This window comes from Anarrhichthys ocellatus, unplaced genomic scaffold, assembly GCF_004355925.1.
Source record: "Anarrhichthys ocellatus isolate YVR2014 unplaced genomic scaffold, GSC_Weel_1.0 scaffold117, whole genome shotgun sequence".
NCBI classification, from domain to species: Eukaryota; Metazoa; Chordata; class Actinopteri; order Perciformes; family Anarhichadidae; genus Anarrhichthys; species Anarrhichthys ocellatus.
Genome location: NW_022280147.1, coordinates 10,162 through 34,120, shown reverse-complemented (window position 1 = coordinate 34,120; position 23,959 = coordinate 10,162). Strand labels below are relative to the sequence as shown.

The 23,959-nt window shown below is 43.3% G+C and overlaps 4 protein-coding genes across 4 annotated transcripts in view; 1 reads left to right on the top strand and 3 right to left on the bottom strand.

The window, feature by feature from the left end:
- Positions 1–1,203, bottom strand: part of adi1 (acireductone dioxygenase 1) — a 4,879-nt gene extending 3,676 nt beyond the window's left edge. Inside the window, exons 1-3 of the mRNA XM_031876834.1 lie at positions 1,041–1,203; positions 646–765; positions 144–323 (exon numbers count right to left, since the gene is read on the bottom strand). Of these exons, the coding sequence (XP_031732694.1) occupies positions 144–323; positions 646–765; positions 1,041–1,163 (423 nt within the window). The 5' untranslated portion in view covers positions 1,164–1,203. The remainder of the gene's footprint in view (positions 1–143; positions 324–645; positions 766–1,040) is intronic.
- A 1,583-nt stretch (positions 1,204–2,786) lies between these two features.
- Positions 2,787–5,011, bottom strand: LOC116399601 (coiled-coil domain-containing protein 42 homolog). The gene is made up of 6 exons (XM_031876862.1): positions 4,874–5,011; positions 4,389–4,481; positions 4,072–4,263; positions 3,368–3,589; positions 3,119–3,277; positions 2,787–3,033 (listed from the first exon to the last, which is right to left on the bottom strand). Exons 1-6 carry the CDS (start codon positions 4,982–4,984, stop codon positions 2,905–2,907), a joined length of 906 nt encoding a protein of 301 aa, XP_031732722.1. The 5' UTR covers positions 4,985–5,011; the 3' UTR covers positions 2,787–2,904.
- Positions 5,012–5,462: 451 nt separating this feature from the next.
- rtn4ip1 (reticulon 4 interacting protein 1) lies at positions 5,463–17,451 on the bottom strand. Its single transcript, XM_031876860.1, is given in 10 exon segments — positions 5,463–6,862; positions 7,737–7,829; positions 12,744–12,902; positions 12,904–12,928; positions 13,255–13,391; positions 13,930–13,978; positions 14,322–14,446; positions 14,800–14,868; positions 15,534–15,685; positions 16,905–17,451. Coding segments are annotated over 10 exon segments (1,218 nt in total). The 5' UTR covers positions 17,188–17,451; the 3' UTR covers positions 5,463–6,736.
- A 116-nt stretch (positions 17,452–17,567) lies between these two features.
- On the top strand, positions 17,568–23,224 carry qrsl1 (glutaminyl-tRNA amidotransferase subunit QRSL1). Its single transcript, XM_031876821.1, has 11 exons — positions 17,568–17,668; positions 18,640–18,799; positions 18,880–18,978; positions 19,053–19,149; positions 19,317–19,478; positions 19,599–19,774; positions 20,335–20,447; positions 20,863–21,055; positions 21,197–21,314; positions 21,514–21,719; positions 22,187–23,224. Exons 1-11 carry the CDS (start codon positions 17,645–17,647, stop codon positions 22,396–22,398), a joined length of 1,560 nt encoding a protein of 519 aa, XP_031732681.1. The 5' UTR covers positions 17,568–17,644; the 3' UTR covers positions 22,399–23,224.
- Positions 23,225–23,959: the final 735 nt, after the last annotated feature.

Below are 23,959 nucleotides of genomic sequence, written 5' to 3'. Positions count from 1 at the left end.
CACACACACACACACACACACACACACACACACACACACACACACACCGAGATAACCGTACAGCATGTTAACTACTGTCCACCCATGTTCTTAAAGGAAAGCGGGCCTCATATCAATGACAACTCCGTGTGTGTGCTGCGTACAGTCTCATCCAGGGTGAAGCGGTGGTAGATGCCAGCCGGCAGGGTGATCAGGTCGCCCTTTGTCATGGCGATCCTGATCCAGCGCTCCTCCTTGTCCCTGATGTCAAAGTAGGCCTGGCCGTCCAGGATGTAACGGACCTCATCATCCAAATGCAGGTGCTCCTCAAAGAACATCTTCAGCTGAGAAAACGGACACAAAAAAGACACAGCAGGCCAGAATAGTGGAATTATAAAAGTCAACAGCCAGTTCAAAGTGCTAGCTGTCCTAATGTGTCCCTGTCTCCACTGACTGACAATGATGGACGTAGACATGTCATGAAGCACTGTACAGCCTAACTAACTTCCCCACAGGTCATACAATCCTCTGATGCAGTGAGGACAGTTTACTTCACTCTAGTTCACTATCAACAAGCATCTCATCTAACAATGTGCCAGTTTCTCAGAATAAATACATAATCATCATTAAAAGGTATTGAGTGAGAACGTGCAGAGCTTTGCTTACCTTCTCCTCATAGTTGGGCAGTGTGTCCTTGTGAATGGAGATGATGTCCATAAAGGAGTAACCGTGGTCTCTGCGGAGCTGCTCCAGCTCTGGGTCCGTTTCATAGACGTCAGCATTCAGCTGCAACAACGGGACAACAAAAAACACAACCAAATAGTTTAAGAACTACAACAAACATGGTGGCATGTTTGTTGTCATTTTACAGTTGTTGAGGGGGTCACAGCTATCTAACCCGAAAACGTGATTGCGGACCTCCTGTAAATGAGTAAAGTCGATATAAAACACAAAGGTTGACTTTAGTAAGCTAAATAAAATGATTTTTAACTTTATCCGACAGCTAACCGTTCCGTGGAAACGCGCAGGCAGCAGCTAACGTGGCTGTGGCGTTAGCTTACCTTCCAGTGAAACACCCCGAGCGTCTTCAGGTGGCCCAGACTAAGGGGCTGATTTGGGGTCAGTCTGTGCGGCTTCCTCTGGTCCTCCTCGGAGCTGTCCATGTACCAGGCTTCCATCGCCATGATGACCGCTTTACGGCTCAACTGCCGGAGAAAGCTCAGGTGTCATGTCACGTGACTTCATTTGTAAACCGTGACGCCACCCATTTGGTTTATTATTTTATATTAATTACATTATTGTTCCCCTCACATATATATTATTTAAACACAAATCATTATTCTTAGAAAACCGTTAGGCATGTTAAAAACACGTGAAGTCATCTAATTTGATAGTTTTGATTTGAAGGGTACCACCGGAAGTGTTGGTAGTTGCTGATGTGAATGTTTTTGACTGGAGGAGTTGACTGAAGTGAGGTGTGACCGTCAGGAGTAGTCTCAATACTGCACTCCAGTGTTCATAGTGAGAAACTACATCTCAGTCTAGCTCACTGATTTACACCGGTCATTTCACACATCGCCTTCAGGCTGTCTCTGGTTTGAAATCCAGGACAGAGGCCTTCAGTGTATCAGGGGACCTATTCAATTGTTTTTTAATGAGCAAGGCATTCGAGCATTTATAGCTGCTCAATAGCTATGAAATGACCATGTAGGCCTAAAAATGGGGCATGCCTATGTTTAAGTTGACTTTTTTTTGTATTCACTACTCATTCCAACTCGTCCCTCTTTCTCATCCTCTCCAACCTCTACCATTACTGCCACCCAGTGGTGGGCCGTCAGGGCCAGCTAAGCCTTCTCTGCTGGCCTAAACAGAATCACAAAGTCATAGCTATATTATAATTTTATAATTTTTCATAAATACACTACCACTAAACAACGTCGGCTGGTGCGATCGCCGGTCGGAGGTTGGGCCGGCCGGCGGAGGTGGGATCCCGGCCCCGCTGTGAACCGGCGGCCGTAGACCGGCGAAATACAACTGGGGAGGCTCGACTGTCACTGGCGTCCATGAATCGAGAAGGACTTCTTACTGGAACTGAAACGATGTACTGGGATTAAACTCTTAGTCAACAAAGAATTTGGTAAGTGACACACTGCGTTTGTTTTTTCACATCTGCAGTAACGTTTTTATGAATAATATTTGATGGCTCGTGCTCTTGTGTGGTGGAATGTGTGGATCCGCTGCAGGTTTGCTGGATTGATGTGTCATGCTTTGTTGTCATAGAATATATGTGACTGGTTCTTATGACTGGTTGTCATTGTGTTAATTACGTTGATTTGACTATGCATTGTCCGTTAATGAAGCAGCGTCCCGTCATGCACGGATTCATGTATCTGCACAGCTGTTCAACTGTAGTAGGACAGCACAGAAGGCCCAGGTATAAAATGCACGGCCCCCCACTGCTGCCACCATCACCTGTCTCAGGCCGACCTGGAATTGAATGGAATAGATTATTAAGAGAGGAGGAGCCTGTTGAGCAAATATCATTATACTCCATATTTCGTATGTGTCTTAAATGTACTTCATGTTTTAAACTGGTATTTACTATTTTTGTGAACAACAGATTATAAAGGACTGCAGCACTTTCTAATTTTTTGTGATCAACATTGAATATTTAGATTCCTTCTTGTCATTCATTTGTCATGTGAACAAGAGGAGCTGGGTATTGAACCACAAGCTATCTGATATTACAGTATTTATGTCGCCCTCAAATGTATAGGTACCACTATCAGAACTATTTCATGACTTATAATCAAGCCATGTTAATAACAAAGAAGAGCTAAATGAATGAAAGTTGTTGATTGCTTCAGTGTCTTAAGTTTATTTAAGTTCATTGTCTTCAAGTTTTACATCAGAACAACTACTAGATTATTCATGTGCCCTTTTTGCTTCTTCTTTTTGGGACTTTGGCTTGTCTTTTTCCTGTCCATCATGCTTCTGTTGGGCGGTTTCATATTGTTTAAGTATGTCCTCGTGGTCCTGCATGAACATCATGACCTGAAGAGGAAACCGAAGAAAACCGTCAGTTTGTTTTCTGTCTCTCTGCTGTTCATAACCATCTCTGCTCTGTCAGGGTACACACCTTATCAAGCTGTTTCACTGTGTCATTCTTATCCACAGCTCCGTCTCCTTCTACCCTGTCACCTGTCATTTCATAGAGGCTAAGGGTCGCCATCTTAATCTGTCCCAGCGTGATTGTTTTCTTTGCAGCTGTTTCCTGAATGTTGTTCCACTTGCTTTCCTGTGAGGGACAAGTGCATTTCACACAAGATGGTACCTGCATATGTAGGCAACATTTGATTTGGTGTACGCTCAGTGTCATGTCTGATACCCAGTGTTTCGCTTCAGCGTGCGTCTCATCTAACTTGGTTTGGAGCCGGGACAGCAGTAGGTTCTTCTGCAGCCGCTGCAGACGAACATTGTCCTCCAGTGTCAGCAGTGATTCTCTCAGCTGGTCGACCTGCTCGTACGCTTTTTTCTCCCTCTCCTGTAAATCATCTTGAATGTGGAGAAGATTATGTATATGATCCGCGAGCTCCTGTCTGTTTTTAAACTGTAAAACACACACACACAAGTTAAAGTTGCAGCTCAAAGATCCAACTTCATACTCAAAACAAATCCATGACCACCTCTGCACACACCATAGAAATGATTTCACTTCTCTAAAAGAAGACATTTACCTGTAAGGAGACGGGCCCGGAGGTGTTATTTCACATAGCAATGCTATCTATGTAATGTTTAGTGTTCATGCCTACTGTTGAGGCCATTACTGAGAGATCAGATGAAATCAAGATTGCGGGAGGATTACCACCATGACTTAACACTTATTGCACCACTTCTAACTAAATGAGAAACGTTACCAAATTAGCTGCATCGATCTGAGATCCACCGTCACATTTTAAAATGGGGTTTGTTGCATCGTGGTACAATCTTAAAACAATGGAAACCTCTGTTTAAGTGAGTGGACCTTTTGATAATAGACTATTAATGTACGATAAACAAATTTAGATTTAGTTTCTCTGCGTGTAAAAGTACCCTACTCATCCTGCATGCCTGCTCCATGACGGCCTTGATTACGGTGTGTTGTTGTATCTGGCGCTCTTGCTCCTGTTTCTTCTCCATCACCTCGACACGCACCAGCTTCAGCTTCTCTAGCTCTGCGTCCAGCTGAAGGCCCTCTCTCCTCTCCTTCTCTGCTTCCTCAACAAGTTGTTCAACCTCTTCTACCTGCAGGGGAGGAGCTAGAGGGACTTAATTTTGCTGTTTGCTGTCCAGTTCCAGACATGAAATTGAAATCCATTACGTACAGCAGTACGTACAGCAGTCATGTGTGAAATGTTCCTCCACTGTACCTTCAAAAAGTTATCACAGCGTGTGTGTACTTTCTGCATTTTCTTCTTCAGCACGTGCAACTCATCTTTGCGCTGTCTGAGACTCTTCAATGTCTACATAAAAACACACATAATATATGTATAATAAACAGCGTAGCTAAAATAGAGACACTCAGACCCTCAAGGACACACACATCCCTTGTAACCACTAGGGGCGGGACTTCCTCTTCTCAGTCAGTGACATAAGCTGCTCTTATTCACAAATAAAGAATAGAGACTTCTCTTCAAACAACGTTGGTTACGATCAGGACTGAAGTAAAAGTGTAAAATAATATGGTATTTCAGAGCAGTTTTAGGAAGGGGACATGTTTAAGTGAGGCACACGCGCTCAGTGTGAAGTAACGTTATGATTTGAGTAACTAACAGTGAGTTAACTTAACTGCTGGCCGTTACACCGTGAGAAGTAACGTTGGGAGTTAACTGTTAGTATCAGTTCATCTCCGTACCTGGTGGCGCTGCTCGAGAATCTCGTCATGCTCCTCGTTCTCCCGGCGGAACCTCTGGATGTCGACCTCTAAGGCCACAGAGCGGCTCACATGACAGGCTGCTCTCTCCATCCCACCGCTGGATCCCTCCACCTCCGTCCTATTCACCTCCTCCTCCGTCCTGTTCACTTCACCTCCTCCGTCCTGTTCACCTCCACAGAGCAGGAGGTCGACAGTGAGCGCTCACACCGAGTCCTGCTGGGCTTCACACCTCCACATGAACTCGCAGTGAATCCAGCTCCTCACGGATGCTCTTTGAGTTCATCCGTCTCTGTTGTCTCTTTCAGACTGAGTCAAGTGAACTTGGTCCTTCTTGCTGTCTTTGTTTTAACGTTTATAGTTTTCACACGTTCTACGAGTGCAGAGTCCCTCGTTTCTATGGTAACGCAAACCAGGAACTTTGTAAACCAGATTTTACTCCCAAATGTATCAGACACATTCAAATGTGAACTCAAAGCACAGACCCACCAAAACCTTTAAAAACATGTTTATTTATTATTGTCATTGAATCTATAAATCAATCAAACATTAAAGCCTATCAATCAAGGAAAAGTTGATTCATTAATATTCTGAGAGGAGGAACTATTGTTCTTCTGTTTATTATTATGAGGGCCCGAGCACCGACAAATTTGGCACGCGAGCAGTCGTGGTGAAAATAGCCGTCTATGGGTGTCGAGCTGCGGCGTGACATTGGCTCGACAGCGCCCCCTTTGAGCAGCCCCAGCATTGCGCTTCACCTTCAAACTCAGAGAGAAAATACAAGTAAAGCAAAATGTTGTATTGAGACGTTGGTTATTGTTTCTGTAAGTTGGTATGCCATGAAAAAAGTCAAAGTATAGTTTGCCATAAAATGTCATAACAATCTCTTAGTATTATAGAACATCGTAAAATGTTCATAATAAAAAGTAGTATAGAATTCCATAAAATGTTACAAAATGCCTTAAGCCATAAAAAATGGTTCCGTATGCTATAAAAAATGTAAAAAATAAAATAAGTCATAAAAAAGCAATTCAAATGAATTGCATTGTCATAAAACAGTCATACAAATATCATAGTAGGCCTATAGTATATCATAAAAATGTCAAAATATAGTAGGCCATAAAAAGGTCAAGGTATAGTATATGCCACACAAAATATCTTTTTTTGAAGTAGATCGATTCAATTCCACTTGCTCGATCATATTCTTAATGCATTTGGTGTGTAGTGTCTCCTCTTCCAGCCTCACTGAACCTCCTGTTCTTGTGTCATCTCCCACAGACTCCAGTGGCAGACAGTAACACGACTCAGTGGGTTGGTTTTCATACCATCTTCATAAGTGTTTTGAGTCACCAGCTGCCACTGAGTTGTATACAGATATACTTTAACACTAGAATGACCATATAGTTGAATCAACACGTCTCTAAAACAGTTTCAACAAAAACTATAACCTTCATGAGTGTGGGATTTATTGAAGGAGTACTTTATTAGAATGAATCAGTTTAAGCTAGGTGTACCTAATAAACTGGCAACTGTGTCTGTGGGAATACTCACATTTTACATGGTCAAACTTTACTAACTGCTCTTTAAAAAACATTGACAGCACTTAACTTTAATCATATTATTTTATAAGCCAGTAAAAAAATGCCAAACGTTCGAAAGCATACAACAGCATCTTACACACATTTCTAGCTGCAAAACCCACACCAATAACAATCAATAACTTTGTTCTTGTACCTAGTTTGCAACTGTGGATACAATAAGCAAAAACCTAGCATTCAAATGAGTTTCATTCACTTCCACAAGTGTACTGTACATAAAGATGTACAGAGTCTCCAACAGTCAGTGCTACAAGTCATCTCCTCCTTTGCTGATCTGCACCACGGTCTTTCCGCGAGCGTGACCTTTCTCCATCTTCTCGAAGGCCCAAGGAACCTGGGGAAAGCTGAAAGTCTCCTCCACCACAGCCCGAATCTAGAGAGCACATAGAGGGAGGCAGAGGTCAAACGAGCCCTGTTTCTCAGCTATTGTGTATTTCAATATGAGTGAGGAAACTGTTTTCACATGATGCCTTCAATGATAACAATGAACTAAAGGCATGTTTGTGCAGGAGCATGCTCAAGTGAGAATCGTAACAAGATAGATATCTGCATAGAGAGTGATAATCCCCAGTTTAACTGCATGCTGTATCACAATGTAATCTATCACACCACAGTATCACCAATCATTTGTTGAAGTGCCAAATGCATTTATGAAATCTAATGTACTATAATCACAGATGGGCATGTCATTGCAGAACATGTCATTTGTTTTTTTATGAGAACGTAACGTGCTCCGCAGGTTAACATGGCATTAACGATGAGGTTTGGGGTCGGGTGTACCACACGGGAGAACATTTTCATCTTTACTTTACTTATTTATTGGTAATGTGGGTGAATTACATGCTTTAATAATGCTAATCAATATACATATCTTTTGACGCTTTGTTCCGCATGTTTTCACTGGAAAAATGTGGAATCCGTGTATATGGTGAATGGGGGCTACTGTGAGATCACAATGCCACAACAGAAGATTTAAATAACCAATGGAGTTAACTCTGCTGTGCCACGTGGGTAAATTGCACAGCAGCCTGTCTCTTAATGTGGAGTAGCAAGCATCGATCCTGCTGCTGTATGATGGCCACAGCTATTTAATAAAGTCGAACTAAAGGCATGAGACGGTGTCTGAAACTGATGCTTCAAGCCAAAAGAGCCCAATTTAACCCCTGATGGGCACGCGATGATAAATAAACTGGTTTCAGTTCATAGTCAGTCCCTGAACAGTTTAGAGAATACATCTGGTACTGTACCTGTCCTGCATCCACCATCTCTCTTACTTCATCCAAGGCAGGACCACTAGGTGCAAAGAACCCCCAGCGGTAGTGAACTCCTTTGACTAGGTGCTACAAGAAAACAGAAGGAGAGAAAAGACATGGCGCTGAGGTAACACTTGTGTATTTGTGTTCACAGCAGACACTTCACCGTTGGCCGTTACAGGTCTGAAGCTGTGAGAAAACAAGTCGTGTTGAACGGATCATGTTACTGTGAGACATTTAAAATGTGCTTATCCGAAACTTCGTCTTTTCACCACTTATTTTACGCTCTTCCTACGTGACCTGTTAGATCCTGTTGTAAAGGATCCATTAATAATAGTGAGAACTATCGACCTGTAGCCCTAGCTAGTGTACTTTGTCAGATAATTCTCAGTGACAGGTTAGAACTGTCGTCTTCATTAATGTCCACTAATCTGGCTTTTCCTATATAAGAAATGACACAACTCAATGCAGGCCTCCATCTTTAGAGTATGTGTGCCAGGAGACTGGGTGGAGATGCAGCCCACTTTCCTTTAAGCCAGGGGTCTGGGTCAGGGGTGAAACGTTTTTCAGGCCAAGGACCCCCAAACTGATAGAGAGATGGAGCAGGGACCCCCTACTATACATATTGTATAAAATTGTGTTTTATATTAAATTAAAACAGTATCTTCTTTTCAAATAATATTGCAGCGTGCGTCCTTATGTCTGGGATCTTAGTCAGCTGGGGACTGAATAGGCTCTTGGTCAATCACTGGGAACCTGACAGAGCCAGCATGTAACATGCGGCCTCGTGATTGGCACAGCAGCAATAGGGGCGGGTCCTCCTCTTGGTGTGCAGGAGGCTTGGAGGGACAGGTCCAGGCTAGTCTCGCGCTGTCAGTGAACCAGTGCCCACCTTGAGAGAGCTCCTGTGTGTCACTGAATGTGTGCATTTCTGACTGAAAGATAACATCTTCTGCCTCCATTTATCCATTCGCTACAATATATTGGATTCATGTTAATGTGTATTTAAAGACATTTAAATAAAAATAATTAAAAATAGTTTAGTCAACCAAACAGTTCACGACCCCCCTGCAGTACCTATGCAGACCCCCTAGGGGTCACAGACCCCCTGTTGAAGACCTCTGCTTTGAGCCTTTAACATCTGGGTAGGATTTCCTGAAGCTCATGACAAAAGCAGAAATGACATTCTGCTTTTATAGTGGGGGCAAACGCAAACATGTTGCGTTTGCCCCCATGTGTGTATGAACTTTTGATATGAAGGAGTTACTTAGTGTTTCCTTCGGGGCTTATTCAGAACCGAGGACACTGTGACAACCAAGCCAGCTGTCGGCGCTCTGGTTTTTCAATTCAATGTATTTTGTGTAGCCCAAAATCACAAATCACCCTCAGAGGGCTTTACAATCTGTACACATGTGGCATCCTCTGTCCCGGAACCATCTTTCCTTTTACAAACAGAGAACACGGTGTACTGTGTGCATGTGAGCGAACCAGGAGGTGTGAGTCCTGGAGGTGCACACTACCTCCTGTCTATAAACCCACAAGGTACATCCCTCTCCCATTCTTTTTTTACTTGTTTTTATTCTGCGGTGTTTCCATATTAGCTCTTCCATATTATCATCTCTCCAACCAGCAGCGTGTCAGCGAGTCATCAGCACGGAAACAATGCATCAGCAACTGGAAAAATTCACCTCTGCTGCGTCAGCCTGAATACTCGCTCACAGATATAGTGTGGGTGCTAATGAGACAATGCAGCTGTAAATTCACTCCTAGTCTTACTTATATATTATATTTTTTTTGATCAGCTTAGCCCCTTCAGTAGTCTATTGAGGGAGTTTAAGTTCAAGAGGGAGAGTGCGGTCCACGTGGCATTTCTCAGGCGGCGTTAAGTCGTAACACTAACTGGTTACACACGCAGCGGAAGGGGGAAAAGGGTATGCAATGGTATTGTGTGGAAAGCAACACACACCCAACTCCCATTGTGTTTAAGATAGTCATGGCTCTTATTTTGGCAAAAAAAAAAAAAAAGTGAAAGTGCAAGTTTCTCTAGGGCTGTCCCGGCCTGCTACAATCCTCCATCTAGCTACTTAACTTTCAAGTTCATGAGTAATTTAAAAACGTACATCGGCTCTGTGAGGTTGTGCTTTGGTATAGTGGCAAAACACAACACGTATTATCACCTCATAAAGTCGTTATGGGGCAAATGTTAGCTAATATTAGTGAAGTCCAATATTCTCAGACGATAGCCGATGGGTTCTGAGATTGCATTTCGGTTTACGCATTCCACCTATTTTGCTCTCCATGCGGACAGTTTACCTGCATGCACCCGAAGCCCGCTCAAACATGATTGGTCAATACTACTCGGACTACGAAACCAGAACGCTTCCGATACTAAAATCTTGTCCGGCTGCCCAATGATTCTGCATTTATATTCAGTTATGTTAGCTTAGAGAAAGTACTCCATACTATGTTCACCCGCTAGACGTTAGCTTTGTCCTTCTGCCGTCTTTTTTTCTCTTGAAAAACAAACCGTGATCCTGTTTCCATTACCCGTGTCACTGTGGCTAGAATTCATATCTGGGAGTACAGAATATAGACCAGCCAAATATTATGAGGGAAGCCTTTTGAAACTGTTTAACACTTGTATGTTTTACACTTGGATGTTTCTACCTGAAACATCCTGTTTCAGGTAAAAACATGCCAGGGCACAGTTTCCTTGTTACCTAATGGAATGGAAATAAGTTGCATCATGCTCTAATCTCTTGTGTGCACTTGTTACTCCAAACAGTACATGCGTGTCCCATCCACAGAACTTTCCTTTAGAACTTCTGGATACTTGTACATCTATAATAACTTATTACTTAATAATACCTTATTATTATTATTATTATTATACTTATTCTCCAGGTTAACCATGTAAAACATACCCCTGAATGACCTCGATGAATAAAACAAAAAAAAAAAAAAAAGGGACCCGAATTTGGCTTTTAGGTGAAACCAAAATTTGAACCAAGAAGGAAGTAGAGGTGTTTTGACTCTCTGAAGAATGGCGACACATGCTTGAGTCAGTTTAAACTGTGGATTGTGTGGTTAGGACTTAAGTGGAAAGAGGCGGTGACGGTAATGCACGGATGTGACACACACACAAGTGCACTGCATGCAAGCTTTGCTCTGCATGATGCTCACCGCATTGCGCAGGATGCCGTTTACCCCAGATGTACTGAGCTCCGGGAGTGTGTGTGTGTGTTTTTGGGGGGGGGGGGTTCTGCACATGCATTAATGAAGTTATAGGTCATCACACTGTAGCCATGGTGACTGTAAAGATATATTAAAGCCTGCGGTATTGATGAGCGGCTCCTTCTTGAAGGGAAATGGCTGAGGCATTTTCACACGGTTCTTCTCGATGCGAGCCACACTTCTGGACTGTGTGACTCGCTAATCACGACTGGCTGTGTTGGATGTTATCTACCCACTTGTAGATAACATCCATGTTCATTAACATGCTACATTTTCAGCTGTATAACAGAGTGCTCTTTGCATTTTCTAGTTTTGTGAATATTGTAACCCACATATGTAAAAGGAGTTGGTTTGGGGCTGTTTTTATGGTTTGGTCAAGGCCCCTTAGTGCCAGTTAAAGGAAATCTTAATGCTACAAACAAAGAAACATATTTTAGGCAACTTCCAACTTAGTGGCAATAGTTTGGAGAAGGCCCCTTCCTGTCTCATCCAAAGACTGTATGTAAGAAGTGGACGTAGTCATCGTGTGTTACCCATTGGTTTGTGTTCTGCCGTTCTGAAGCCTCAAATTTGGCGATTTCGCCATCGCCATCTTGGATTATGGCTGTCGCCATGTTGTTTTTTTGCAACCAATGAACAGAAGTTACCATATTTGGACTGAGGAGTGACGTAGAGACGCCGTATACGTCTCCATTTGACTCTAAATGGACCATAACTTACTAAATGTACATCATGCTGTCTTTTCTCGTAGACTTCCAAACAATCAAATTTAATTTTGCAACCGGAGGAGTCACACTCTGAATGTAAGTTTTAAAACACTTCCGCATCGGTTTAACTCGGCAGAACCGGAGGTTACCACCTGGTTACACTACAAACCACATGCACAAACCAACCCCAGCAAGAAATAGTCTTGCAGTTGGGAAAAACTTGACTGCACGGAGCGCTGACCTCATCCAACACCTCTGGGATGAACTGGAATGCCGACTGCGACCTAAATAAAAACATCTTGTGGAAAGCCTTCCTGGAGGAACGGAGGCTGTTACAGCAGCAGATTAATGCTAATGGTTGTGAAATTAGATGTTCAGCAATTATATATGGGTGTTATTTGCTCTCATCACATACTTTGTTTGGAACTCCACATACATTTGGCCATGTAGTGTACGTAAACACAGCCAAGCCGAACCGAATCATCCGATGATGTTGCGATGTTTAGACAGGGTCATTTTTTAGACCGAGACTGGTGATAGAAGCGTGCAAACTTTCTACCCAAAATTCCATTTTTTAAAAGTTTGTCCAAGAATTTCTTTTGCTGGAAGAAATCAAACCAGGATATCTCTGCTGACTTAAATGTAAATACTCCTATTCCTGCAACACCTACTAGCAGCAACGTGTAGCATTCATGCATCCTTGCGTAGTGCACTCTTCAGTAAAAACGCAATCGCTTCAAACCAGCGAGGTAGTCATGCTTGTCAAAATTGATATTCGATACACCAGGTGTCGCATTTCAGTTTGGTCCGCCGAAAATATACAAGTGAAACGATTCGTATCGCAACCAAGCCATTTATGAAGCAGTGGCTGAGCGAATGGGTGGAGGAGGATGCGAGTTTCGCTTGTTTGAGCTGGACAGAGCGATCGAACCTATATGTGGAAACTGAGACACATAATACCAGGTGTGAACGTAATCAGGTCAAATCATATCTGGATACGAGACGCATTGCAATGCAAGGTGTAGGGGGGGGGGGGTCTGTGTTATTCCGTCATGATTACCTTGAGGGCTTTGGTGGCCACCGTGGCGGCAGTCTTCATCATGCCGTCAGCAATGCCCATCCTGTCGGTGTTCTGGAGGAACGGTGTGACAAGGGTGACAAACTTGGCGCCACACCAAGGCTTAAGCAGATTCAGCGCCCAGAGCTCCGTGTCCCCCCCCAACGTTATCCAGGATCAGGTCGAATCTTGAGATGGAGAGGGGAAGGGTTTGTGAAAACAAGAGACACAAGCAAAGACACATACGTGTGAAGTCACTGGGCATTAAAGACACAGTACATGAAAGGGAGGATTTGTAGGTGAGGTAATAATTGGTGATTGAGTCCGAGTGTGATTAAGTTTGTTAGAAAATTGAAGAGCTCCCACACTAATGAGCTGACGCAGCTAGAGCAACAACTGTGTATGTAACAACTGCTTTTTGTTACATACACACACACCGATACATTGACACACCGAGTCCAATTAAACACCAACATGAACCAAAAGCGACTGCATGTGTGTGGGATCATCTCACTTCTCCAGTGCCCTGAGCGGCTCCTCGACAGGCCCGGCGGTGTAGTCCACCACGTGGTCCGCCCCCAGGCCCCTCACAAACCGCTCTGCATTCTGGGAGCAGGTAACGGTCACGTGGGCTCCCCAAGCCTTCAGCATCTGGACACATCAGCTGTTTTGTTGTTGCATCATTTGATGTAGAAACCATTTTTATTGTCATATACACATACACGAAATTTGACCTCTGCATTTGACCCATCCCTGTATATAGGGAGCAGTGGGCTGCCAATGATAGGCACTTCGACACATGAGTCGAGGATCGAACCGTTGACCCTGCGGTTACCAGACAACCCTCTTAACCCAGTGAGCCACAGTCGCCCGTCGCCCCCGTACCAAAAGATGTATACATTTGGGGTTATTTGTGGCGAGCAGAGCCAATTGTTTGAGAAGCACTCAGAATGTATAAATAATGAGATCAAGTGTTACGCAGTGTCTGTGTAATGGGAGCGACAGTATTCGGGTCACCAGGCAAAGTGTGTGGCACAGTCAGAAACCCAACGGGCCAAACAGACTTTTCATTACACCTCTGTATATTTCATGACCCGTGTATGATTACATGTTTGTATCTAAAGCAGGATCTTCTGAGCTCGATGCAGTTAATAATTAGCTTGGCATCATCCTCCTCTTCATCCCCTACCTGTATAGCAAATGTTCCCACTCCCCCGGACCCTCCAAGGATCAAAATCCTGCGGGGAAGAGGAAAAAAAAAAAAAAAAGCAGACATGCATGATATAAATGTGATGACTTTTTTTCTCCACCATTGCTGCACAGACGCTCCCCTCATTAGGGTTTCGTCTCAAATGCGCCTGCGGGCTTTAGCGCCTCAAGTTCCGCTGCCAGAAAGCTGCAGCACATCGCCCACAGGCTCATTACAGGAGGCAGGCTAACGGGGGCTAAGCTTAGAGGGAGCGCCCAGCAGAATAATTGGTTAGATCAAAGACAGGGAGCTTCTTTGGGGTGGACGGGGATTAACAGCAAGTGGAGATTGTGTAATTGTGTGTGTGTGTCAGTGTTTATACATCCCCTCACCGCTTCTTGGCACAGTTGTCCTTACTGAGCCCACCGGTGTTCACCAGTGCCGACCAGGCAGTGGTTGCCACATAGGGAATGGCTGCTGCCTCTACGTGGCTCAGTGACTTTGGTTTGTGGGATACCTGAGCACAACACACATCTGTAATCAGCGTTGAGACATTTACTTTTGAAATGCAATAGGTAAAAGATTACTAGTTGCCCTTTCAAAAATGTAATAAATACTATTCCAGTATTAATTACTTCATCAAAGTACTTTTCGAACAAATGTTTCAAACTTTATGTTCCATCATCACAGGTACATACGTAAAATGTGACACAAAATTGGGTGTATGTAAAAACTTATTTTTTGTATGCTGATGTTAAAAATAAAGATAATCAACAAATAAGGAAACTCAACACAGAAGTGATGCTGATGAAATAATAAACCTCCACAGAGAAAGAGGCAAACCTCAACAACATCATTAACCAACAATACCTCGTTGGCACTCAGCACCACGAATTCAGCCAAGCTGCCCTGCTTCCACGGTGGGATGGCCGCCCACACCTGATGGAGACACACGGCAACGCGACACTCATCAACCACAGACGCAAACAGCCGTGTGTCCACATGTGTAACGTCGCACAGTGAGTCACTATTTTTAGTGCTGGTGTGCGTGGTGGTGACATAAAAGCAGAATATGACTTCATGAAGTGCTAAATCTGTTTAAAGCCACAAAGTCACACAAACATCCAGGTGATTAAGACTAAAGTACCATCCAAACCAAATCCAAGGTGAAAACTAGGTGTTAAACAGAAGCATTATGAGATACTATCTCATTATTATGAGATGCGCATCTCATTATTATGAGATGCGTATCTCATTATTATGAGATATGCATCTCATAATTATGAGATATGCATCTCATAATTATGAGAGACTTAGTGACTGAGGGCGGGGCGTAGCGGAGCAGGGTTACGGTTTAAGAGGGGACCCTGTTAACTGGCGACCTTCAGCCAAACTCTAAGTCATTATTTTGAGATTGGATCTCATAATAATGACTTACAGGATCTTATTTTTTCCTCACAGTGGCGGAAATGGGCTTCCATACCTGCTCGTTCACAGCGCCATCAAACCATACTTCACACATTAGGCACACATGACTCACTGTGTGCAGGGAAAAGTTGTTCTGCCTAACGAAGCGGTTACACCTACTACTTTGCGTCGTTTACCTCATCCCTCTCTATGAAGTGCTTCACATCCAGGCCACACTCCATAATGACCCCAGACGCATCTCTCCCCAGGATGAGCGGGAACTCGCTGCCCGACTGCTTGATGTTCAGAGGGTCTCTCTTCATAGACATGGTCGCGGCGCCGTAGCCACCTGACGGGGAGAGAGCCTCAGACTGCAGATCATTTTGAGGTAATTTGCTGTGACGACACCACAAGAGAAACATGGTTTTTTTTTTTTCAAATGGTTTTAAAATATATTGCTGTTCCAGCACTCCAACCAGTACTTTTAGGAAGAATGCCAACAGACCGGTTCATACTGTAAGATACAAGTTAATGGCAGTCTCTAAACTGGCACTAAGCAACACAGTAATTGTATCCATCATTATGGGTCCCAGAATGAGTCCGAAATCTTGGGAAAAGTCTGTCTGGTCAAGGGGTTGAGGAGGCAGGACGTGGGTCTGGCAGTAAACACCTGCTTGGACAATGTTTCAGATGAAACTTGAGAGAACAGGCACTACCTGGAAGTCGTTGTATCACTTCAACAAAACAGGGGTCTGCAGAGTTACCTGAGGATCAAGAGCCTATTTTGAATCCAATATCATCCATTCTTCTGCAAAACTATAGAAGTCATTGGCATATGTTGTGTACGGAGGTTGCTTTTAAAAAGTTGCCTTGGCAAAGAAGACAGAGCTCAGATAAGATAAACTTCACGTTGTTGTGTTCATAGTCGTCCCTGTGTGATGACAGGCGTGCATGTTAAGCAGGGACGAAAAAGAACAATTACATTAGTCATTTAGCTTTTATTCAAAGCGACTTACAATAAGTGTATTCAACGGAACTACTAGTCACCAGAAGTCATAAGTGCATCTCCTTTTTTAAACAAGCATCTGAGAGCATAAACCAGAGCAAAAGTACAGCGCAGAAACAAACCAATACGAATACAATAAGTGCTAACATTCTGATATGCAATGCTCAAAGTGCAATCCTGCTTGTGAAACTTAAATTTCCACTTGAGCGACCTCAAAAACTCTCACTGCTTGTTTGCCCCTCTACCCACCCCCACACCATCCCACCACACACAGTGGTATAACTGGAGCCGACTGTGTGGTGGAAGACTGACGGGCTGCATGATTCATTTTAAGCCACATACAGTATAACCACAGCAAACATCAGTCTGGGCCTCTGCAGCTTCACTGCCGAGGATATATTTTCCTCACAAAAAGGAAAAAAACTATATTTATTCTTAAACTTGGATATGCAGTCACGTGTCAGATGTGGTTCTATTTGTTGAATTCATTGCCATTGTATTCGCTCTCTGGTGCCACTATAAGCATGCACACAGTCACACAGTCATGCACATTGTCACTCACCTCTCATGCTGACGTCAAGCGGGTTCAGTCCTGCTGAATGCACTCTGACAATGACCTCATTGGGGTAGTTGATGACAGGGAAACTGGCATTTCTAGTGAACCGCAATACATCATTGCTTCCATATTTATCGATGACCCAGGCAGGCATTATAGTCATGCTGATTTTGGTAGTGCTGAACAGTCTGGTCCGACTCCCATGCCAGCAAGCCGATGTGTTCACGCTTGGTAATTCACTGTGGTGAAACAAGCACCTGCTGGACACGAAGTTTCTCAAATAACTCATCTTTCAACTCTTCAAAGCTTAAATACTGTCAGGAAAAATGGTGGGACTGTAAATTAGCAGTCCCTGTTACAGACAGAAATACGTTAAACTGCACGGCCACTATGCTAGATAACAGTACATTGACGTTCTCTATAAGCCACGACTACATTCTGACTTTAAACATTTTGTTCTTACGTAAACATGTCTAACTTGCTATTTCGATCAATGCTGTAAGTCCAAAGTTAATGGTCATTTCAATTCAACGTCCTCTCCCTTAATGTTCCATTTACGCGACTGGTGTCTTTTAGCAGCCCCTCAGCCTTTTCACCAATCACAGCGCGGGTTTCTCATCGGCCGTCCAATCACAAAAGGCGGTGTTAGACGTTGTTTATCGAAACAAACATGGCGGCGCGCTAGTGCCGCACACCATGCAGAGGTTGTTGTTAATTTGAGAGGTTGTCACAGAATTTCTTTAAATATGCTCAGCCTGACGATAAGGGAGGTTAGTACGACTGTTTGCGTGTTCTTTGAGCTCAGTTCTCCGTGTTTGTTTCGTGCATTCACTCCGCGCTCCCGACGTGTTTGTGCTGTCAATTCATAACTAACATAGGTGAAATAATATCACAGTCACTACTTTTGCTCCCTAACTAAAACATAGATAGCTAAAATATATTGCCTGGCAACCGTCTAAAAACGTTCTATCTGGTTATTGTGCCGTCTGCATAGTGAGAGAAATTGTATAATACAGTATGTATGTCGTATAATATATAACATTAGCTAACCAAGACAGCTAACGTTAACGTCACTGCCTAACTATGTTGCTTTATAAAGCTTATATCGAAACATGCTTGTGCACTTACGTTGTCCCGTTAAAAAACTATATCCTGTCTTTCAGAAACAAAATAATGACGCAACTTAAATGTCGCTCCTAGTTATTGAGTAGTTAAGAAGTAAAGAGATATGTTTTACTCATAAGTAGCACTAGGTTTATTTAACCTTAAGTACAAAGTACTAGCAGATGAATGTAGCCTACTGGTGTCAGTGTTTGCAGAATGAACCTATATATTTCTGATTCCTATATTATTGGAATATGATTGATGACTTATTTGCGATTCAAACGGTCAAATAAATGTAGTGAAGTAAAAAGTAATAATATTGACTTCTGATATCAAGTGAATGAGAAGTATAAAGTAGCGTGAAAAATATAAACTCAAGTAGAATATTTCAAAATTATACTTAACTCCAGATATAAGACATTTTAGGGTGTGCTGCATTCAGGCTCCTGGTGTTGTCCATGCTGACTCACTGTCACTGTTTACGGGGACATTTGAATAGAGCAGAGACACTGCTCATGTTATCACTTGCATCTGTGCTTTTCCTACTATAACAAGTCAAAATGTCTGCTGTGAAAAGGGTCTATTGAGTAACTGAATAACCGAGAGACCCCACTGGTATCACATCATTGTTCTCCAGGTGTCTGCGGCGCTCAGGGAGGGAAGAATCTCCCCAACGGAGCTTTGTAGGAAGTGTCTGAACCGCATCAAAAAAACACAGCATCTTAATGCTTACATCACTGTGACGGAGGAGCTGGCCCTGAAGCAGGCTCGAGAAGCAGAAGCCAGACTGCTGCGAGGTGTGGACGCGTGAGCCTGTATGTCCACACATTCTGTGTTACAGAGTCATAGGTGTTACTGATCTCGTTTTTGTCTTCAGGTGCCCCCAAAGGTCCTCTGGATGGAATCCCCTTTGCAGTCAAGGACAACTTCTGCACAGAAAATATCAAGACCACATGTGCTTCCAAGATGCTTAACGGTCTGCTTGAACCTCAGTGAAAGTTGCTGTGTCTTAAATATTCCAATGATAACCTACCGTTACTTGTGCTACAGACTACACCCCGCCCTACAATGCTACAGTGGTCCAGAAGCTTTTTGACCAAGGGGCTGTCCTCATGGGGAAGGCCAACATGGATGAGTTTGCTATGGGGTAAGGCTATCGTTATCATTGTCAGAATAATAACAGTAACAGCTAGTCACAAATCCCAGTTTATTTGATAAATTGCTTGTTGAAACTGTTTTGGATGTGTACAGAAAGACACTTTTTTTTTTTTGAATACTGGTTGTCATCGTCTTATTTATGTATTTGTCTCACAGTGCGGGCAGTACTGACGGGTCTTTCGGCCCGGTGAGAAACCCCTGGAGCTATGCTGCTCCCTACAGAGAGAGGACAGGGGCAGCGCCCGACTCCGACTGGGTCGTCACCGGAGGAAGTTCAGGAGGAAGTGCTGCCGCTGTGGCCTCGCTCACCAGCTACCTGTGAGGGGAACACATTCGCTGGTGCCACAAAACTGTTACAAAGAAACGAAAAAAGGAAATATTTTATTCAAAATGGCGTTCATAAAATCAAAATGTGCTGTTCTGATAATTACTTGGCAGGGCTTTGGGTTCAGACACCGGTGGTTCGACCCGTAACCCTGGAGCACTGTGTGGTGTTGTGGCCCTGAAGCCCACTTATGGTCTGCTGTCCAGACATGGTCTCATCCCCCTGGTCAACTCCATGGATGTCCCCGGCATTATGACCCGCAGTGTCAGCGATGCAGCCATCGTGTTAGGTAGGAAACGAATGTTGAGCGTCATCCTGGCCCACATAAAAGAAGAAAAAAACAAAACGTTTCTTGCTCTTGATTATGATCATTCTACATATCCAGCTCTTTCTTTCCAAAGAGAGCTTTGAATTCAGTGGGACTTATCTGGTTAAATAAAGAACAATATAGTCCACATGTTGGTGCCAAGTAATGCACAGTAAATGTCCTTTTATTCTTTAGGTCAGATACATAAGAAGTGAAGTGTGGTGGGGCTAATTCAACGAAATATTTCCATACCCAGTAGCCATGCCATCCGGGTTCACATGGAATACTGATATTAAAGGGACCCTGCAGAGTTCTGACCACTAGTAGTGCTATAGAGCCGTGGTTCTACGAGTGGGTACAGATAATGTATGTAGCAAGCACACGGGCGGCACAATTCTCAACCTGCCGTGTAAATGATGCACAATTTAAAATGTTTAAAAGAACTATCCGTGTAATTGAAAGAATATGTGACGTGTAAATCAGTGTTGCATTTCCACATTGGTCATACTGCAATCAAACGATGGTACTAACCTGTCACACAGGTATCCTCCAAGGCCAAGATATGAGAGACTCAACAACAACTCCTACTCCCTCATCGCTGACAGAGCTACCCGAACACTTTGATGTCAAGAACATCTGTGTAGGCATCCCAAAGGTGAGTATAGCTCCTTGTAGCTCCATCTTTTCTGTATTATTTCAGCACTTCTCTTTGGTTTTGTAATATACAAATCTCTTTTTTTACTTGCATGTAAGCTGTTAGTAACTTAAGTTTTGTTGTAAATAGGAAACCCTCAAGCTGTCGGAGAACAAAACGTATGATGCCAAACAGACTTGTATTGTATATACATAAAATGATTTGAGGAAGTCAAAAACAATCAATTTGACTGGAGAAGGAACTGTTGGTGTTGTGATGCTTTTTGTTATTGATTTTTATCACCATATATCACCAAGACAAATTCTTTGAAGGGTTTATGTACATACAGATGGTTCTGATAAAAAGATGTATATTCATCTCTGTGAACACAAATACATTCATGTCCTCTTGTTTCCTGTGTCTTAATGTATGTCAGGAGTACCACGCCCCGGGGCTGTCTGAGGAGACTTTAGCGCAATGGAGTCGTGTTGCTGACATGTTTGAGAGGGCTGGGGTGCGGGTGAAGCAGGTATCCCTCCCCCACACCCAGCACTCCATCGTGTGCTACCACGTCCTGTGCCACGCGGAGGTGGCATCTAACATGGCCCGCTTTGACGGCCTAGAATACGGTACGAAACCAGTGCAGAACAAGGGTGTAGCGTGGAGCATTTCACATGTAGGGTGCCACATAGATCACACGGGGATGTTATTTTTACAGTAGAAAATCTGAAAAGGGCAAACGCCGTTGATTCCCGTCTCTCTTCTGTCAGGCCATCGTAGCGAGGTGGACAGCTCGACGGAGGCCATGTACGCCTCGAGCCGCCACGAGGGCTTCAACGACGTAGTGCGAGGGAGGATACTGTCTGGGAACTACTTCCTGCTCAAACAGTAAGACGACAGATCGAAGCTGCTTGCACCCGTCTGATTTATTTCACTAACTACACACCAGTGTGGAGCTGACAGTGTGCCACTGTATCATTTTCACCTTTTTTATGAGCACTTTTGGTCACTTGCCAAATTGTCTTTTATTAAATGTATGAGAGAATAAAACATTTTTTGCTGCATCCCCGCCCTCATTTTTCGGCAGGAACTACGAGCACTACTTTGTGAAGGCTCAGAGAGTGCGCCGGCTGATCACAGACGATTTCAAACGCGTGTTCAGCTCAGGCGTCAACGTGCTGCTGACGCCCACCACCCTGGCTGACGCGGCCCGTTACTCTGACTTCACACAGGAAGACAACAGGACGCGCAGCGCGCAGGATGATGTCTTCACCCAGCCTGTCAACATGGCAGGTACAGAGAGAAGAAAAGGGAGAGGTGGCCTTTAGGCAGAACTGTTAATGCATGGCATAGGAAGTGTGGGAGGATTCAAGAACTTATATATTCTGCATGCATGAATACACACACACACGCACATTTAAATACACCCACACACCAAAAACCTTTCAACCACAACTACTTCAGTTTAGTCAATGCTTCTTAATTTGCATCCTTTAGAAGAAGCTCATTGGATCACAAATGCTATCGTGAAAATAAGAGGAAATGAGTATGTTACTTCTCTTCTTTGCTTTGTTATTCTCTGATGGCAAAGGTAATCATAACCTGGTCAACCCATTTCAGCTCAGACAGAAGTGTACTTTAAAGGAGCGTGTTTACATTCAGTTTAACTTTTTTCGCCTGGTATCACTCTCCTAACTAAGCTTGAGATCCTAATCATTACCATACACTCTCCTTCAACTCTGTTTTTTACTTTGCCCCAGGTTTGCCTGCCGTTTCTGTGCCAACTGCTTTATCAAGCCGGGGCCTTCCCATTGGGTTACAGCTAATAGGCCCCGCCCTCCAGGACAATAAGCTGCTCAGCGTCGCCAGATGGATAGAGCAGAGGGTCGGGTTCCCCTCCATCAGTGACTGTGGAGATGAGAGCGGGAATGAAGCGGGAACGGCCAACAGAGAGCAGACTTCAGCTGTATGAAGAGACCTGTGGACACAAGGAACCCCACTGTTGACAGAGTCGCACATAATGGCCTGAAAGTGCCACTCTGATGGACACTCATGGCTTGTTCTATGTCTTTGCAGGACATTGTTGTTATCTCTGTCCACTTGCTCCTTGATGGAATGAAAATAATTACAACAAAGGATGGACTCCCTGCTCAACAACATGCATTATACTCTTAAGTGCAGGGACATTGTGTTTAATCTGTGACCTGCTGCCGTGTGTGTTGTCTGAAGGTGTTGCTATTAAATACATGCAAGATGGGTGATCTATTAATTGTGATATTTATTATTCGTCAATGTCCATGCTTAGACAGTTCTTATTGTTGTGTATTATTAAAGGCACTGAAATCGTTTTCAAGCTCAGTCGCCAAATGACCAAAAGACATGTGCTGCTTTTCTTTACCTGCATCTGTTTACCTGGTCATGCTAGCGGTGTGGCGCTAGAGATGGCAATGTCAGTCTCTTGGACAGTGTCACCACTTTGGTCCAGACTGAGATATCTCCACCATTGGATGGATTGCTATGACGAGTACATTTATGGTCCTCAGAGGATGAAGTGATTGCCTGACTTTACCATTAGATTTATAGTGAAATTTAAATTTGTCCACTACTTTGTTTTATGACTAAATACCTGCTAAACTCATGACATTCCCATCAGCCTCACCTGCTAAACATCAGCATGTTAACATGACTGTAGGCTTTTGTATTCAATTCTAAAATGAATAATTCTATATGGTTTTTTTTAAGTGAATTTGTACATCAGATCATAGCAAATAAAGAACTTCCTTATGCTTGTGAGGAAATTATACTCCTTTAGTGTCATGACATATCCTGAATAGGGTTGTGAAGAGGTCGTCCCATATCAAATGCGAAGACGTGCTCTTGAATTTCTCCACATATCTGCCAATTTCTGCAGACATTTTGTGGAATTTATTAAAAAACAATTTAGCAAATGCATCTTTTTCTGCAAGTGTATGTGTGCCTGAAGAAAGACAAATTGCAGAAGAGTTAGGTAAAGACTCTGCATAACCAAACACCAGCAGACTCCTCACCATTTTGGCTCCAGCAGATACTTTCCCTGAAATACTTAGATGGTCCACATTCAACTGTTGGAATCAGCTCAAGCAAAATCAATCCAGTCAGCCAATTACAGTACTGGATACTGGCCTAAACTTAGGTGCCACGATGAGTGCTCACAGATTCTCAATTGACTCCAGCTCCGCATAATCCTGACCCATTTCTCTGCAACATTTCTTGTGCCTGTTACATTCCGGATTAATCCTGATACTGTTATTCAACAGAGTGCACAAGATAGAACATTGTTTTGTTTGTGTGTGAATCAACAAGGTCTTCTGCAGAAAAAACATGTTTGTTAAAAATAGCATGTTCATAATTGGTGGAGCTTTGATGAGTTGATATGACTGCTGCTTTGTTGTTCACACGCTTAGCTCACCTTCACTGACAAACTCACCATTGATTATCTTATTTCCCTGTTCACTCCTGTGAAGATAACTTCTTCCTCTTTTTTATCTCTGTAA

Excerpts from the sequence above, each read along its gene's own strand:
- LOC116399601 (XM_031876862.1), bottom strand. The coding sequence starts at position 4,984 with ATGGAGAGAGCAGCCTGTCATGTGAGCCGCTCTGTGGCCTTAGAGGTC. Across the intron at positions 3,590-4,071 it reads AGGCATGCAGGATGAGTAGG|TTTAAAAACAGACAGGAGCT; the intron begins GTACTTTTACAC and ends TGTGTTTTACAG. Across the intron at positions 3,034-3,118 it reads CAGTGAAACAGCTTGATAAG|GTCATGATGTTCATGCAGGA; the intron begins GTGTGTACCCTG and ends TTTCCTCTTCAG.
- qrsl1 (XM_031876821.1), top strand. The coding sequence starts at position 17,645 with ATGCTCAGCCTGACGATAAGGGAG. Across the intron at positions 19,775-20,334 it reads CGATGCAGCCATCGTGTTAG|GTATCCTCCAAGGCCAAGAT; the intron begins GTAGGAAACGAA and ends CCTGTCACACAG. Across the intron at positions 21,315-21,513 it reads AACTACTTCCTGCTCAAACA|GAACTACGAGCACTACTTTG; the intron begins GTAAGACGACAG and ends ATTTTTCGGCAG.